The sequence below is a fragment of the Gouania willdenowi genome, chromosome 2 (assembly GCF_900634775.1).
Source record: "Gouania willdenowi chromosome 2, fGouWil2.1, whole genome shotgun sequence".
Classification (NCBI taxonomy): domain Eukaryota; kingdom Metazoa; phylum Chordata; class Actinopteri; order Blenniiformes; family Gobiesocidae; genus Gouania; species Gouania willdenowi.
The window spans coordinates 7,059,910-7,077,040 of NC_041045.1; the positions used below are offsets into that span (position 1 = coordinate 7,059,910).

Here is a 17,131-nt window from a genome sequence, read left to right on the forward strand (position 1 = left end):
GTATAGAAGTGCTGTAATGTAACTACTGAGCGTACCAGAACCTGAAATGCTTTAACAAAGTGCGTTTGAAAGAGGAAGTGAATTCCCAGTGGGCGATGCTCCTCCTTCACTTTGGTGTTTCAGTGATGTAGTACTGGATTGTGTCATTACATGTGACGGGGGTGGCACCGCAGTTGCATCAGAGCTCTCAGTTTTTCTATGACTGCTCCCCAACTTCCTTATTTACCCATCAATACATTTCCTCTTTTGTAAACTGCAACATCTTCTGCCTTCACACGAAGCCTAAAGTGCGACAGTTGAAGACGTCCTTTAGTATTGCCTGACGTGGCTTGAATGCAGCACTGGTAAGAACTACAGTCGTAAAGCTGCTATGCTTCTGGTATTGAACGATTTGACATTTTTGTCTGTCTCTTGTCTCTCTCTAGCTCCCGCGAGGAACGGAAAGTCATGTTCGTGCAGTAGTGTGTCACTCATTCGGTGTCCTTCAGTGTGTGTGTGTGTGTGTGTATAATGTCAGGAGACACCAGCACCTTGTCCTGGAGGAGCCTGTCTCTGACCACACAGTCACTTTCACCAGTCTTGTCTCCGGCATCATCTGTTGCCAGGGAAAGCTTCTTCCCAGCGAAGATCATCAAAGTGTGCTTTCTTAGTAGCAGCTCCAACACGGGCAAGAACTTCAAACTTGTCCGCTGTGAGGAAGGATGGACGGTCAAGGTAAAATCTCCTGCACAGTAACTGTCTCACGACGGTTCTTTTCACATTTATACCCTAAAACCATTTCTCAAAGCTTTGCTACCCTGTCAAATCTGTATAAATAAAGGCCCTCCTGTGTCTACAGCAGTAACATTAAGTTAATCCATTTGGTATGACGTAAGACTAATATTTTAGCTTTTAGTCATTTAATGCAATGTTGAAAACTTTCTAGCTCTCAAGCCTAATGTTTAAATGTTGCCATTTAAATCAGAAAACAAATTATTATATTGTAAACAAAAACATAATTTAAAAAAGGGAATATTTTATGAAAATTAGAGATGGTCGATATTACCGATAATCTCTGCTTTTAGCCTAAAAATGTGACATCGGTTGAAATTGGCATTGGTTTCTCCACTGGTATAAAAAAAATGATTTGTGATGTTGTTTGAGTTCACTCTTCATGTTTTTTATCCATCGTTAACCGCTCTATTACTGATTTTTGTTTTTGTTTGAACCCAGAATGTGATCAGTGTTGTGCTGTCCAGCGGCAGCGTGGGTCCAGATATAAAGCACAGCCTCTGCTATGGCCTTCTCCTCAAACATCTCAAGTCATCTGAGAAACACTGGCTTCACCCTGACCTGACGATATCTGAAGCCACTCAGTGCTACGAACAACAGCACCTCGAGGCTGAGTGGAGGTGAGTGATGTTTCCAGCTGCTAAAAACCGGAAACCAAAGGTTTAACTGAGACATTCACACCAATGCTGGATTTATAACCTGAGAAATATGACACTTACTTGTCCAGATATGACCTGAGGATCAGATACATCCCTTCAGACTTCATGACGGCTTTCAACAACGACAAAACCACAATGCTTTACTTCTACCACCAGGTTGGTGACAGATGGTGGTTTCATCCAAGATGTTTTTCTATCTTACAGTGTTTTCACCATGTTCACTTACAGGTCAGAAGTGATTATATGCAACAATACGCCTCGAAAGTCAGTGATGGAATGGCTCTGCAGCTCGGCTGCCTGGAAATCCGGTAATATGCAGGATCTGTTGAAAAAACATGAGGATAAATGCCAGATTTTAAGAGTTTTATTGTGTTTGCAGGAGATTTTACAAAGACATGAATCCAAAGGGACTGGAAAAGAAGTCGAATTTTGAACTATTAGAGTAAGCTGACATCTCTCAATGCATGACGTTACTTAAATAAAACTTTTAAGTGTGATAAACAATTTAATAATATTCCTTTCTTCACAAATACATCACTGCAGGGTTTAGTAAGCCTTTTGGCGATTCGCAAAAAGTGATTTTCGATTTTTACTGTTTTTAGAAAAGATCTTGGGCTGGATCTGTTTTTCCCCAGGGAACTTATCAGCAGCATGAAGGTAAGGCTTGTGCGAAATCAGAAGTGCATTTTTAGTGGTTGCTGATCATCATTTCTCTGTGCAGCCCAAGCAGCTTCGTCGTCTGATCCAGCAGACATTTCAGGGCTACTCGACCCTAAAACAGGACCAGTGCATGGCCAAGTTCTTCCAGACTCTGGCTCAGTGCTACAGTTTCACTCAGGAAATTTTTGCCTGTCAGCTCGTGGTAGGAGTTTGGAAGTTTTCACCAGTTTTCACATCTTCACTCTGCTTTTTCTCACACATGACCTTTGCTTGTTTACAGCACGGTTGGAATCTAACAATAGACCTGGTGATTGGACCTGACGGGATCAGTCAACAAACTGACAACTCCAAAGTAAGATTCCCGCAAAAATAACAGCTTATCTCCCTTTATTATTCCTCTTCCATAACCGTCTCTGCTCTTTTGCAGCCCATCCGTTTGGCTACGTTCTCTCAGGTGCAAAGCATTTCCTTCTCTGCGGGATGTGACGGTCGAGGTCTTCTTTCTGTAAATATCAATGGAGCCAAACAGGTAATGCTCTTTAATCAGAGGATGGACAGTCAGAAAGGAAACTGAACAGAAGCCTTAAATGATTTAAAACTTATGAACTGACCCCTATAGGTTTTAGTATAGATGTAAATCATCTTATGAGAGAAGTCTTTGGTGAAATAGAGCTGGAAACTCACTTTAGTGGCAGGGTGAAAGTGAAAGTTCCATGTAGACTACAGCTAGTTTCCTTTGCACTACCTCATTGTATTTCTGGATTTGTTCAGTAGTGACTCGAAACAGAACTTTTCAGTTACAGGTACTGTATACTGTTTTCTGTCCCTCCACAAGTACGTCATCTGGCCTTGGTACTATCATTACTGTATTTTCTGTTATGCAAATTCTGTCCGATGGTACCAGAATTAGCAGTTAGCTGACACCTGTCGACAACTCAAGCCCATTTTCTTCTTTGAACTCAAAATTTGGGATGTTTTTAATGAGTTGACTTCCAAATTGAACCTTTTGTAACATTCCAGCCGCTCTCAGTCAACACGTCTTCACTGGCTGTGGCAGAGAACATGGCTGACCTGATTGATGGATACTGTCGCCTGGAAAGAAACAGTGAGAGTTTGCTACTTATCAGGCCCAACAAAGGTAGGCTCATACCTTGTGCGTGTGCCAATAACTCAACTAAGCTACCAAGTTAAACAAATGGAAAATTTACCTTATTAGCCTAAATACTTATTTACCCCAACCTAATGTTTTCAGGAAGACACAAACTTCCTGACATCCCACAATGGTAAGTTGAATTATTTTATGTTTAAAAGCTATTAAATTTAACACTGAGACTGTGACTCACTTTACTCTTCTTCTCTTTTTCTTTTCCAGTGCTGTGCCCAACAGTCTTCAGAAAGGTTTGAGTGCATCTTGTCAATGGTTTACAGAAATGCATCAAATAGTAAATATATAATTTAACTTGACTTTCAACAGTCAAGGGTGTTAAAGAGAAGTAGTATTTTAGCCGACAGGTGTCAGCGCCATTTGACACAAACCCAACAAAGTACAAACCACCAAAGTCTCCTAAAGAGAACACAACACAGTGATACAACCACTGAAACTCAAAACCATGAGAATACATGATGGTATCACATCTGCACATGCTGTTGAAAGTAAACACTACATGTAGTACAATGATTTAAAGACAGCTATGCATGTTTTATTATTGCAATTAAATTAAAACATTTTATTGCGTAATTGTGACCATCACCATCCCTCCTTAAGGAAGGGGAATAAAAACTTTGTCAAAGGGAGAATATAAAAAAAGAGGGCAGTGGTACACCTTGGTGAGGGGGGAAGAACAGGGAAGAGGGAGTTAGGGTAGGACAATGGAATGTTGGATGGTGACAATCTAACAAACACTCAGCGGCTCATTTACTTAGATCCCAAATAAATAATCAACAAAATCTATTTTATGATTTAATACAGTCGAAGGCAAGAAAACCTTTGGCCATTATGTATTTTTTTCTTTCATCTCAGGTTCGGATATTTATATGGAGATTCCAGACAACACAGAAAAAGCTGACGGTCAGGAGCTCTTCTCGTGGCTTTCCTGAAGATAAAATGTGTTTGCATACATCTGAAATGTGGTTTTTGTGTACAGAGAAGTGCAGGATTTCTCGAGTTGATGTCGTTTTGGGTAGAATATTGGGCGAGGGCTTCTTTGGAGAGGTTCATGGTGGAGTTTACAAAAGCCACGTGAGTATTTCCATTTCACTATGCAGCACAAAACACTGCATGTTTCCCAAAAGTCTTGTGATTTGATCAAACACCGTGTGTGTCTGCAGGGGACTGGTGAGAGGATCCCTGTGGCCATTAAAACCTGTAAGGTCTGTTTATCTGATGTGAAGGAGAAGTTTCTGAGTGAAGCTGGTGAGTGCATCCAGTGGCACCTAAAATATCCTCATTATTATGGATTTCAATGTTATTGCAATACTTGAACATAATAAAGCAGTTTACGTAAAAATATATATATAATAATAACAACTACTGAACCTCAAAGTGCTACAGGCAATGATACGTCAACACAAAATACAGAAGAGAGCTGCTGATTGGGCGAGTTCACCATCGAAAGTTCGTTTCCTGTTGTCTGTTTGTGGTTTTGTGCTCGAACACAGATTGGCAAGTGATTTAGTGTTTTCACACGACTGAAAAAGGGAAGAGTTTTTTAGTTGTTTTGTTACTCACTAAAATAGATTAATTTTTTTATTTTTTTAAAGTACGTCCAAAATACAAACTAACAAATAACAAAACAAGAACAAAGTATGCTCGGAAAAGAAGTAAAAATCAACAAATTCTATAAAACAAAGTACTCACTGGGAAGGAACCAAGAGAACTCACAAACCTAGTGAAGGGAAACAAAACCTTTGAGCGGTGGTTATGAAAAACATTTCAAGTCATTTTTTATTTTTGGTTAAGTCCTAGACTCTGAAAAAGTTCAAGATTGCAACTGAAAGTGTCTGTTTCAGAACTGATGAAAAACCTTGATCATCCTCATATTGTGCGTCTAATTGGAGTGATTGAGGTCGATCCAGTGTGGATTGTCATGGAGCTCTATGAACACGGAGAGGTCTGCATTGGTCTCTGATCCTTGTTGCGTACTCTCTGGTCATACTCTGTGTATTTAGTATTTAATAAATTAATTATTTCATGCAGCTCGGGAAATATTTGGTGGAGCAACAAGACATTTTGACCACAGAGACCTTAAGCCTTTACTGTCTACAAATCTGCTCAGCTTTGGCATATCTGGAAGGACTCAATATGGTTCACAGGTAACAAGTCGTTAGCATTCCACTGCAATTTAAAATAAATCAGTCAGTGTGAAGGAAGATTTGATCTGTTTGTTACCTCTGTTCGTCCAGAGACATAGCCGTGCGAAACATCTTAGTGGCGACCCCTGAATGTGTCAAGCTCGGGGACTTTGGTCTGTCTCGCTACATTGACGAACAGGAGTATTATAAAGGTGAATTAGCTCACGCTGACCGATGTCTGTGTTGTGGTTTATCTTTTTAAACTCGAGGCTCTTGTGTGTCTGTGCAGCCTCAGTTAGCAGATTACCAATCAAGTGGATGGCGCCTGAATCCATTAACTTCCGACGCTTTACCACAGCCAGTGATGTCTGGATGTTTGGTGAGAAAAATTATCTTTTTACATCATCATTTTAGAGCATATTTTCTTGTCACCCCAGATAGTGGTCACCAAAAACAATCTCTATTTTCTCTACAAAAACACGTTTAACAACTTCTTACCTTGTTTAAGACAGTTTCCTTTGGAAAAAAGTACTTTCCTAAACTACCACCACACATTCCTGCCTATGTAACGTTATACATACCTACCTACCTACTTATCACAAACCAATTTAAATACCGACCAACCTACCTACAGGATATACCTTCCAAACATACCTACCTACTTAGTGAAACCTACATTCCACCCTACTACCAGTCCTATACCTACTTACTTAACATCCTACTTACCTATCCACTTATCCACCTACCATCCAACCTTATTACATGCCTTCCAAACATCCTACCTACCTACTGTATCTACCTAACATTCTACCTACCTACTTATCAGTATACACATCTACGTACTGACAAATCTCTGTACCTGCCAAATCACGTACCTCCCTACAAATCTACCTACCTACATCCCTTGTAAACATCCTACCTACCTACCTATCTGACATCCTACCACCCTACTTACCAATCTACTATACCTATATATCTCTGTACATGCCAACTTACCTACCTACCCACCTACATGCATTTCATACATCCTTCCTACCTACCCACCTACCTAAGTGAAGTCCTGCTTACCTACCTAACTACCTACATACCTACATGCAGTATCTTGGTAACATACTACCCACTACCTACAAATCAACATATCTACCTACATACAGTATCTCTATCTATAGCCAACAATTTACCTACCTACCTAGTTTTGTGGTGTTTGAAATATTTTTTTGAAAGCTTAGCATAATTCATAGTAAATTAATAGTAAACCTGTACTCATTAGAAATGATAAAAATCCAAACTAACTATGTGACTAGTTCTATAAGTTGGCATTTATGCTATTGATAATGACTAACAACGAAAGTGTTGGTGACACAACCAACTTGGTTTCATATTATTGTTGCTTACTCTGCAAATCCATGAACAGGTGTTTCAGCTGTATTTTAATGAACCAGGTGTGTGTGTGTGGGAGATCTACTCCATGGCCAATCAGCCTTTCTTCTGGCTCGAGAATGGGGAGGTGATCAACCAACTGGAGGCTGGCGTTCGACTGCATAAGCCAAGCCTCTGCCCGTCCGCCATCTACTCATTACTGACCAGCTGCTGGGCGTACAAGCCCCAGGCCCGGCCCACCTTCAGCCAACTGGTGTGCTCCCTCAGGTACCCTGAGCAGACACTCATCCTTTTGCAGATAAACACCAAATCCACTCCCACTACAAGGCACTAGTTGTGACATTTCCTTTTTGCCAGCAGATCTTAACCCATATGGTGTGGGCATCAGAGTCTTGAGTAACGGATATGTGAAAAAGCAGAAGTTGAATATGTGTGGGCGGCCCTATTTGACAGCATTTTTTTCTCTTTCAGTTACTTTTCTGCCCTAAATCGTGCTCATTGTTGAACTTCTAACCACAAACATCACAAAGTAAACACACATTCATGTCTCACATGATGTTTTCACAGTGAGATCAAAAAGATAGAAATGAAGAAGGAGGAGAGAGTCGGACATCGTTGGAGTGACGACTACAGTTTGGCAGACCCTCCACCTAAGGTAGATGTAAACACACAGAGTTACATCATAAACACCTTTTTTCATTTTACTGCATTCCAAATGACTCCCATTGTCGTATTCCTCATTTAAGTTCAGGCTATCTATGTTTATAATTATTATATAAGAATAAATGTGTAAAACCAAGATCATTCCCTTCTTATAAGCATCTTCTTTCCTTCTGCAGCCGTCAAGAACACAAGAAAACATCTTCGCCCAAGTCACACAATCTCAAGTACCTAACTACACACGCACTCCCTCACACACAATGATACACTTCTGCTGGCAACGTGCATGCTCACGTGCACATTCTGTGTGTTGTTTGTTTATAGTTGAAGGAGGCAGATTACCTGCCGCTTTGGGAGAAAGACAGAACGGAGGAAACGTTACAAAGACAAAGGAGAGAAATGCAGACGGATAAACAGTGGCTGGAGCACGAGGAGAGACAGCTTGTAAGAGGTCGCACACTCAGTGCAACTTTAATAATTGCCATGACACCGTTATTCTAAATGCAATTTTCAGTTACATGTTCTAGATGATTCCACTTTTTAAATGTGATCTGATTCCAATACTTTAAAAACAAGTGTCGATCCTCCCTTTGCTCATCCAGTCATAGTTTGTGTATATTGCTCTCATTTTGTGGTTGTTTTATTACTCTTTGTCATTTGATATGTTTTTAAAGTCCTTTTTTGGATTTTCGAACAGTGCTTTTGTAATTTTCAGTATTTGGTTGTCATTTTGTGCACACAATCTACAGACGCTTCATGTTTTGTTAGCTTTTGATCTGCTAACGCCCTTCGTCTAGTGTCGAAAGATACATTTGCAATGACAAAATACGTGTTGTCCCTTTGTGTAACTAACTACATACTACGTTACTCCTTTTTTGTCAACAGCAGCTGCCTAAACCAGGCCTTGAAAAGGGTGAGGCTTCATTGCATTTACAATGTGAATGTTCATACATTGTTTGGCCCGTGTTTGTGTCGACTTCATGAGGTTTTTGTGTCACAGATCCTCCAGAGAAACCAGCAGCGCCTCCATCACCCCCACAGGTAAATACTGATATTAAGGGTGCAGTTGAATTATCCAACATTTAGCAGCTGTAAATGAATGTTCAACCTTGCTTGTAGCAACGGCCAACGGCTGAGCTGGACCGGGCAGGTGATCAGGTGTACGCCAGCGTCATGGCGATGGTGAGGCAGATTGTCCAGCTGAAGGATGGTGTGGACAAACTGTTTGCGTCGGAGTATCCCAACGCAGTCAAGGTAGATCCACCACTCGCGGATGGTGTGTGTCCATGTTGAATTGTCATTGTACTCTAAATGTGGCTCCTCCCACAGGCAGTGGGCGTGTCTCTACGTGGTCTCATGCAAAGTGTGGACGAGGTCCTGCCATCATTGCACAGCTCTGTCACCACGGAGGTAGTCCTAAGACATTATTCACTGTGAGAGTTAATAATAATTCCAGCAACTTTTTTCAGGAAATTTACTTTGATCTCCTGACATGTTTCAACTAGTATCTGTCGATCTTCCTCAGAGGTATCTGCTGATTCGGTTTCTGGGTGTAACCAATTTGTCAGTTCTGCAATATTATTATATATGATTATTATTATTAATATTATATTTGCAACATTTAGCAAAAAACCATGTTCAAAAAAACGTATGTGAAATTTTTTACTTTTGACCAGATTTACAGCAATATTTGTGAAATTTGTGGTATTTACTTTTCCTGTAAAAATATAATGTCAATATTAAATGTAAAGGTTAAATATTAAATGCTAAGTGTTAAATCTAAATGTCACGGGTGAAACAAAATATTTAGCTAATATGCAAATTAACCGGAAGTACCAAAATAAAACCCGATTGACGCAACGATAGACGGAATATATTCAGATTTAACATTTAACCTTTAAGATTTACATTTAGGTTTACCATTTAGATTGAACATTAATATTCAAATTTAACATTTATATTTAACATTTAGCATTTAGATTTAACATTGACACATTTTTACAAGAAAAAAACACAAATTTTACAAACAACTTTACAATCTGCACCCCATACCTGATGTGTAAACCTTTGAGTTATGTGGCATATGATGAACTTTTGGTTTCTTTATTTGCTTTCAGATCGAAGGCACCAAGAAACGGCTGAACACAAACTACGCAGAGCTCATCAGTAAGATGCGTCTGGCCCAGCAGAACTCAGTGACCTCGTTGAAGGAGGAATGTCAGCGACAGATGTTGAAAGCTGCCCACACTCTGGCTCTGGACTCTAAAAACCTGCTGGATGCTGTGGACCAGGCACGAGTCCGGGCCAATCTGGCCAAACCCAGACCTGACCTCGTAGACGTAGAAGATGTTGCATCGAATGAGGGATGATGTGTGGGGTTAACATTTTCTATATTAAAAAAAAAAAAAACCTGTATTATATGTAAATTCATGTCAAGCTTGTCCAGTCAGCTGAAGCCAACCTCAAAGTCTTGGGTTCCCTTAGCAAAAAGTACTTTATTCAGGTGTACTATAAGTATACTTATTTTATACTAAAACTGAGGCAGTATACTTGACGTGTACTGTTTATATACTATATTTTATATACTTTAGAAAAGTATAGTGAAGTATACTTAGACTATTTTTTCTAATTTTCAGCTAAGACTAAGTACATAATACTTAGACTTACACTTGTACTTTAATACTAAAGCTTATACTTGTCCGTTAGGATACTTTTTTTTTACTTCTTTCTGCCACAAATTGTTAATATTTACTATACCTTGACCCAAAACTTCTGTTTTTTTTGTAATTGGTTTTTAGTAAAAACGTTGCCTACCTCCTTTTTAAATCTCAAATTTTTACGTTTTATATTTACTGCTTTGTAATTCTATGTTTTTATTGTTGCTATTTTAACTCTGCTTGTAAGGTGTCCTTGGGTTTTTTGAAAAGCGCCCACAAATAAAATGTATTATCATTATTATTATTATTATTATTATTATTATTATTATTATTATTATTATTATTATTATTAAGTACAGAATAAGGTCAAGTCATAGTTGTGTACTTGAAAGTGTACTTTTGTAAACTTAAAATGACCTTATAAAGTATACTTTAATAAACTAAAATGTGGACTTGAAGTATATACTTAGTACAGTAGTAGAATTGTTGTATACTTGAAGGTGTACTTTTATAAACTTAAAAAGTTCCAATTTAGTCCAAACAAGTATTAAATAAGTGTACTTTTTAGTATGCTACAAGTACATGGTTCATAGTATACTTGCTATACTAATACTCAAGCATACCTAATAAATATAACTTCAAGTATACTACTTTTTGCCAAGGGTGGAAGAAAGATCAGCACAACTTTGTCTGACAAAATAAAGCAAAACTTTAGATAAATTTCAAAAGCCATGTTTTACCAGATATTCCTCATTATGTAACATTTAGGAGAAGATAAAAAAATTGTGTACTTAAACATTCTTAGATGCTTTATCCTGCTTTAAAACACCTTTAGTGTCTGCCCTAAGCACTTTGGCGTCCTAGGCAAGATTTTAGGTGGCCTCATCTTTGCCTGACAGTAAATTCCACTGCCAAATTAGAACCTAATTATCTTGACCCAATAAATAAATAACACGTAAAATAATGAATTGAAAGATAAATTCAGAATAAATGAAAATTCAATATTATTTAAATATACAAATAAGAATACAGTCGAAAACCAAATATATAATACTGTAAACAACTGACATATAATGAATTATATGTCGAAAATAAACATAAATACGTTTTAAACAGAGACCTCTAGTGGCTCTTTCTGGATTCACGTTTATTGTTTTATACGATTATTTCCACAGGCTTTGCATTATGTCAAGATAATAAGATAAGATATCAGAGGTATGCGCTTTAAAGGAGCACACCACCAGCGTCATTTGACTTCACGTCCGCAGTGTTCAGACCATAACAAGCAGTATAAAATGCATCACAAAATATTTTCAAGGCAATAGGTAGAAATATGTGTGCAGTCATTCTCTTTGGTCTAGAGCGCTTGATCATCACTCATTAGCATTAAAAAACTTAAAATTAATGTTTATTTTTTTCTCAAATCCTGCCCTATACTCCTTTAATAGTTCAGGCTTCTAAGAAGAATAACTAATAAAAGCATTTGGACCAGGATTTAAATCCACAATGTGCAGAAAATACTTTTTATTTCATTTTCCACGTGTTGAAAATAAAACTTTGCACCGTTCCGCTAAACCAGATGAGGTCCAGATGTTTGTGTTGAAATCTTTCAAAAACATGCAACAACTGTGCACAAGCTGTATGAAAGCTCCCTCCCTCCCGTTCAATGGTCCTCTCTTTGCTGCAGCAGATGTTTATTTCAGATAGATCTAGATTAAATAGATGCGTCACGTGAGTTGGAGCACGTGTGATCATTTTTGAACACTTTGAGGTTTTTTAAGGTCAAATAAAATAACTTGTTTTTATCTTAGTGACGAGGCTTTGTTCAGTGAAACAGCTGCACTGTCAATAAACACTTCATCAGAACTAAAACTAGAACATGGTGTACTTTAGCCTCCTCTCCTTCCCTTTTGAACAGAAATTACTCAAATTTGACCAACCTGCCAAAACCAGCGTGCCAAGAGATTTTGAGTATAGTAGTAGTACTAGAAGTTCTTCCTACTAACATTCTACTAGTACGACTAGTTAAACAACATTGTGTACTAGTGGACGAGGTGAAAAAAAACCAAAAAAAACCCACGAGTCTATTTCTGCAGAGACATGCGCAGCAGATCAAAATCCCTGCAGGCATCCGGCTTTTTAAAGGCTGCTTACTCATACCAGATCAGTGTGTTCTCAGGCGTCTGGCTGCACACTCTTGGATCAGGTGAGGCTCTGCCCGTATTTTTAATTTGAGTTGTAAACATATGGTGTGAATACGAACTTACTTGGTCCTTACAGGCTCAGATGATCCTAAAAGCAGTCTTTGTGGGCTCTTTCTCTTAAACTTCTCAGTTTTGGAGGTTTTTCTGGTTAGGATTTTTACTTTCTGCAGATTTTGTCCACTCCACATGTGATTTTCATCTAAATAGCAGACGGTCTGAAACAGATTCGCTTCTAGGCAGACGATGCAGTGGTGTTTTTTGACTGAAAACTCTGATTTTATCCTCCAGGGCTGACAAAGCGAGTGGAAACTGGTGAACTGAACAGGAAAGTGGGAGAAGGTGAGTGAGTAACCTTATAGGATCATGTTCAGGGCTGATTTACTGAATCTGGTTTAAAGTGATCCACGGGTATCACTCAGTATAGCCTCAGACTAAAGAAAAAACAAACAGGTCTGATCATGTTTGGAGGGTAATTAGATTAAAAACTGCACACAATGTGCCAAGACAAAGATGCAGTAAAGACCTGCGGTGGAATATCTCAATATGATTTTAAATAATTCACAGCCTTTTACCTACTACTAATCATTCACTGTGAAACGTACATATTGTCCTGTGATAAAACTATTTCAGTGAAGTCTTTAAAAAGTTGTGAAAAAACCTTACAATAGAGCAGGGAGGGGCAACTTGTCTTATCACTGCAGGGGCGAGGTCACAAAAATATGGCTGTCTGATCCGAAAACTTCATTCTATACAGTCATGTCAGTGTTCAGAAAAAAAATTCAATCTGATATATATATGTATATTTTCCTGACATTTTTGTATATTTTTATTAATGTTTTGAGTCCTTTTTGATTGTGTTTGTGTATTTTTGTTGTCATTTTGCATATTTTTCTCACATTTCCAGTGCTTTTGTTGTTGTTTTGCATGTTTTTTGTGTCATTTTGTGCATTTGTGTTGTAGTTTTGTTGTCGTTTTCTATATTGCGCTATTATTTTTGTGTGTGTTTTTGTAGTTGTCTTGAGTGTACATTTGTTGTCTTTTTGTGTATTTTAATTGAACATTATGTGTTTTTGGAGCAATTTTGTAATTTCATTTTGAGGGCCACAAAATGTTTTGTTGTAACTTAGCTAAGTTGTTAGTTTGGTAAATGGTAAATTGCATTATGTGCAAGTCAAATTTGGCACCATTTGTCAAATTATTTGTAAAAATGGATTGTTGTCTGCTGGTCTAATCTTGCAATAATTGTCAGGAGTTTAAGGAGGAGCTAATTGCAAAGTGATGAGAGAAGGAAATGAATATTGCTCCAAGTTGAAGAAATCAATGAGATGCAAAAACCAATCTAGAATGTGCAAATAAATCAAAATTAGTCACAGGGAAAACCAAAGAAACAAATCCTTTAAAGTCTGTGTAAAGAAAAGATACATTTGTGTTATGACACCACAGAAACATGTGTCATTGACCACTGAGCCAAGTTTGAAAGATGAAAAAAACTGCAAAGTATATAAAACTAGGTTTCAAAATCATGGAAAAACAAGCACGCTTGAGGCATGTCAGTAAGAGGCGCTGGAACCACACCCACGCGTGCTCCACTGTTACATTCTAAATGGTCGAATGGCTTTCTACATGTTTTAAGGAATACATTTATGACCTATTTAATGTGTTTAGAAGCTTTGCACGGTCTAGAAAAAAGCAAAGCAGGAGGAAACTGGGAGCATCAGAGGAGTAAGTCAAAACTTTCCTCCTTTAAATAGTGAGTGAAGGCAATCAGGGAATTAGGCAGACCTGTGTGAAGACGGGAAGAAGTGGTTATAACTCTTTTACAAACAAACTAATGTTGTTTGTAGCGTTGCAGAATGAAGAAGAAGCTGATCCTTGACGTTGACACCGGGGTGGATGATGCTCAGGCCATCATGGTGGCACTTGCAGACCCCAATGTGGAGATTTTGGGGATCACCTGTTGCTTTGGGAACACGCCGATTGAAAACGTGCTGAAGAACACCCTTCGTGTCCTCAAAGAGTGCAACAGGCTGGATGTAAGTCTTAATATTGGTGCTTTCATTTGGTGCTGGTGGTGTGGTGTTTAAAGTGGGTGCCTGTGGTCCAGATCCCGGTGTACAAAGGCTGCTCGCAGCCTCTGCTGGCACCCAGGCGCCACGCTGGAGATTATCATGGGAAGGATGGAATGGGTGACGTCCCAGATCCGGATGCACCGGGACTGGAGCTGGTTCACAAGAAAAGAGGGGTGCCCGCAATGATCAAGATGATCAATCAAAACGCAGGAGAGGTGAGACAATGGTTACTTTCATAACACGAGCAAAGTTTGACAATAAAACAGCACTTTGCTCTGTGAGCAGGTCAGTCTGGTGGCCACCGCTCCACTCACTAACCTGGCTGTAGCTGTGCAGCTCGCGCCCAACATCTCAAAGAATTTGAAGGCGCTCTACATCATGGGAGGAAACACAGACTGTAAGTGTTTACAATTGAAAAAAAACTGTAGAGTTCAGGTCTGCCCTGTGATATAAGGCTAAATCACGTTTGTACCAGCCGCTCCTGTGTACACTACAATGCTAATTTATTTGTATAGCGCACATGTGTCAAACTTATGGCCCGGGGGTCAAATTCGGCCCTTTGGAGCATTCAATTCGGTCAGCAGTAGAAAGTAAGAAATGACAGAAAACGTGAATCATTGTGTACATGAAACTCAACAACGTTTTCAGGGCCTCAAAGTTTTCCCGGTGGTTATGTCGCATGATGGCTGTCATTTTTAATTTTAAACAGTTGAAAAAAATCAAAATTCTTACAAAATCCTTCATTTTTCCTCAAATGATGACATAATATTTCCCTTAAATAAAAAGAAATTGGTCACAAAATCTAGAAAATATAAAGTTGAGATCCTGTTGGGACTGATACCTATCATTGCTTGGATATTGTTGGTTTCTTACATATTTTGTATTTTATGTATACGTACAAAGGCAAATGCAGGCACATTAATGTTGAAATTACTTGTTTTCCTGTGTGTGTGTGTGTGTGTGTGTGTGTGTGCGTGTGTGTGCAGCCAGGGGGAACACCACGGTGTGCGGAGAGTTCAACTTTGTAGCCGACCCAGAAGCCGCCTACGTGGTGCTGGATCGCTACACCTGCCCCACCTACATCGCACCCTGGGAGTTCAGCTGCAGGAACAGCCTGCCGTGGGTGAGGCTGAACACAGATGAGGCAGATGTTGTTTTAGATGTTGTTTCTGTGGAAATCTGTGCCCAATCAGTTTGTAGAGCATTTACAAGGTCAGGCACTGATGTTGGACAAGAAGGACTGGTTCCAGTTAATCCCAAAAATGTGCTTCACATTCAAAAAATGCCTTGATTCTGTCCATATAGCTTTTGATAAGTAAGTCAAAAGTTTTCATTACAGTTTTACCGAATTAATTAGAAAAAATACAATTGTTAATTTAATGTACATAATGTACAAATATTCTAAGTGCCATACAACTAGTGACTGAACAAAATATATATGAATTAATTTGTTGGTCTTGTAAAAATACTAGTAGGCTATACGTTTTCAGTGAAATGGTCCCTAACTTTTGAGACTTTAGGTTGGTTCTTCTGTTGCACAATTTTTCTTCACAATGTAAATGGTGATGCAACACTGCGCCCCCAGCAGTTCATGTACGGCACTGCAGCAAAAAATGAAGCAGAAAGCGGCCGCCGGCCTGATTTTATCACAAATCAGTTAACATGATCAGTTATGTTACATTTTTGAATTATTGTATATGGGACACACATTGTGGTTGGCGTGAATCTCGAGACGGTCTAGATATATTTGATTATATTTTTTCTTTTTCCCCGCCTAGCAAGAATCTCAAACTCCGCCTATGCATGAGATGCTAAACGATGTGGATCACCATGATGTCATTTTTATGATAAATATTGTGGATTTGTAACCTTTCTTACCACATTCCCCTACACGAATACTTGATGACAATTGATAAATCCAGACTAAAAGTGTTTCTTTCTCTCCTCCAGTCTTTCTGTGAGCAGTGGCTCTCCCAGTGCACAGCCAAAGCCGCCTTCATGAAAAACATCACAAGCCTGTCCATGAAGGTAGGAATCTGAAGCCTGATCGGGTGCTGATTTACACCAGGTGAAAAGCTCCGTAAATGGCAGCTATTCAATGATTTGGTGGGAAAAAAAAAAAAAAAAATATGCACAATATGGGTTATTTTGTGTGATATTTTATGAAACAGTTGCATGCTGCTTCCACAGAAAGCTCAATCCAGCGATTACCAGAAGGAGATCACTGAAGGAAAAGGCTTCAACTCGTGCGACACCTACGCTGCGGCGGCTGCTATCGACGACGCTTTCATCACTGAGAGTGACGAGGTGAGCCCGTCACACAGCTGTTTCTCTGACTTATATGCTCATATCGGCCTTCGTCCTCCGTCAGGTGGCGGTGACCGTGGAGCTGGAGGGGAAGTTCACCCGAGGCATGATGGTTGTGGACTACATGGAGGTGCTGAAGAAGAAGCACAAAGCCTTCATCATGAAGACCGTGGACCTGGAGCGGATGAAGCAAATGTTCATGAATTCTCTGAAGTAGGGAAACGTGTGCTGAGCATTCTGTCTGAACTTAGACTTCAGAATAAAAAAAATAAAACAACTTTGTCTTTGTTTCTTTACACTATGAGCCTTCAGTGTATGGCTGCTACAGTATTCTCATATTATTACAATAATATAAGAAAATTAAGTAACACTTTACTTGAAGCTTTATATACACGATTAAATAAGATAAACACCACAAAGATGTATCTCGCCAAAACATGATATTAAAAACAAAGATTAGCTAACATAGGATA

At 39.0% G+C, this 17,131-nt stretch overlaps 2 protein-coding genes across 4 annotated transcripts; both read left to right on the forward strand.

Moving 5' to 3' along the window:
* Window positions 1-151: 151 nt before the first annotated feature.
* Window positions 152-10,230, forward strand: LOC114475881 (protein-tyrosine kinase 2-beta-like). 2 transcript variants are annotated; one of them, XM_028467046.1, is made up of 29 exons: window positions 152-344; window positions 426-714; window positions 1,213-1,391; window positions 1,499-1,586; window positions 1,659-1,738; window positions 1,810-1,872; window positions 2,033-2,087; window positions 2,152-2,292; window positions 2,371-2,442; window positions 2,518-2,619; window positions 3,111-3,228; window positions 3,343-3,373; window positions 3,463-3,488; window positions 4,111-4,158; window positions 4,235-4,329; window positions 4,419-4,503; window positions 5,100-5,200; window positions 5,287-5,402; window positions 5,493-5,593; window positions 5,671-5,760; window positions 6,824-7,028; window positions 7,329-7,416; window positions 7,601-7,648; window positions 7,746-7,865; window positions 8,307-8,334; window positions 8,422-8,462; window positions 8,541-8,675; window positions 8,751-8,831; window positions 9,539-10,230. In XM_028467046.1, the coding sequence occupies exons 2-29, from the start codon at window positions 511-513 to the stop codon at window positions 9,788-9,790; spliced, it is 2,793 nt and encodes a 930-aa protein (XP_028322847.1). In that variant the 5' UTR covers window positions 152-344; window positions 426-510; the 3' UTR covers window positions 9,791-10,230. The 2 variants fall into 2 exon arrangements, with proteins under 2 accessions (XP_028322847.1, XP_028322857.1); XM_028467056.1 differs by having other exon boundaries at window positions 8,310-8,334.
* A 1,949-nt stretch (window positions 10,231-12,179) lies between these two features.
* On the forward strand, window positions 12,180-16,918 carry LOC114475985 (inosine-uridine preferring nucleoside hydrolase-like). Of its 2 annotated transcripts, none has more exons than XM_028467221.1 (9): window positions 12,180-12,284; window positions 12,571-12,621; window positions 14,127-14,315; window positions 14,387-14,566; window positions 14,637-14,748; window positions 15,338-15,474; window positions 16,302-16,379; window positions 16,542-16,658; window positions 16,723-16,918. In XM_028467221.1, exons 3-9 carry the CDS (start codon window positions 14,136-14,138, stop codon window positions 16,873-16,875), a joined length of 957 nt encoding a protein of 318 aa, XP_028323022.1. In that variant the 5' UTR covers window positions 12,180-12,284; window positions 12,571-12,621; window positions 14,127-14,135; the 3' UTR covers window positions 16,876-16,918. The 2 variants fall into 2 exon arrangements, with proteins under 2 accessions (XP_028323022.1, XP_028323030.1); XM_028467229.1 differs by having other exon boundaries at window positions 12,185-12,284; window positions 14,135-14,315.
* The last annotated feature ends 213 nt before the right edge of the window (window positions 16,919-17,131 follow it).

Bases quoted from the DNA above. Each gene is read 5' to 3' on its own strand.
- LOC114475881 (XM_028467046.1), top strand. From the start codon at position 511: ATGTCAGGAGACACCAGCACCTTGTCCTGGAGGAGCCTGTCTCTGACC. The intron at 2,088-2,151 runs GTAAGGCTTGTG...TTCTCTGTGCAG, and splicing joins AACTTATCAGCAGCATGAAG to CCCAAGCAGCTTCGTCGTCT. The intron at 7,866-8,306 runs GTAAGAGGTCGC...TTTTGTCAACAG, and splicing joins AGCACGAGGAGAGACAGCTT to CAGCTGCCTAAACCAGGCCT.
- LOC114475985 (XM_028467221.1), top strand. From the start codon at position 14,136: ATGAAGAAGAAGCTGATCCTTGACGTTGACACCGGGGTGGATGATGCT. The intron at 14,316-14,386 runs GTAAGTCTTAAT...CCTGTGGTCCAG, and splicing joins AAGAGTGCAACAGGCTGGAT to ATCCCGGTGTACAAAGGCTG. The intron at 16,380-16,541 runs GTAGGAATCTGA...CTGCTTCCACAG, and splicing joins TCACAAGCCTGTCCATGAAG to AAAGCTCAATCCAGCGATTA.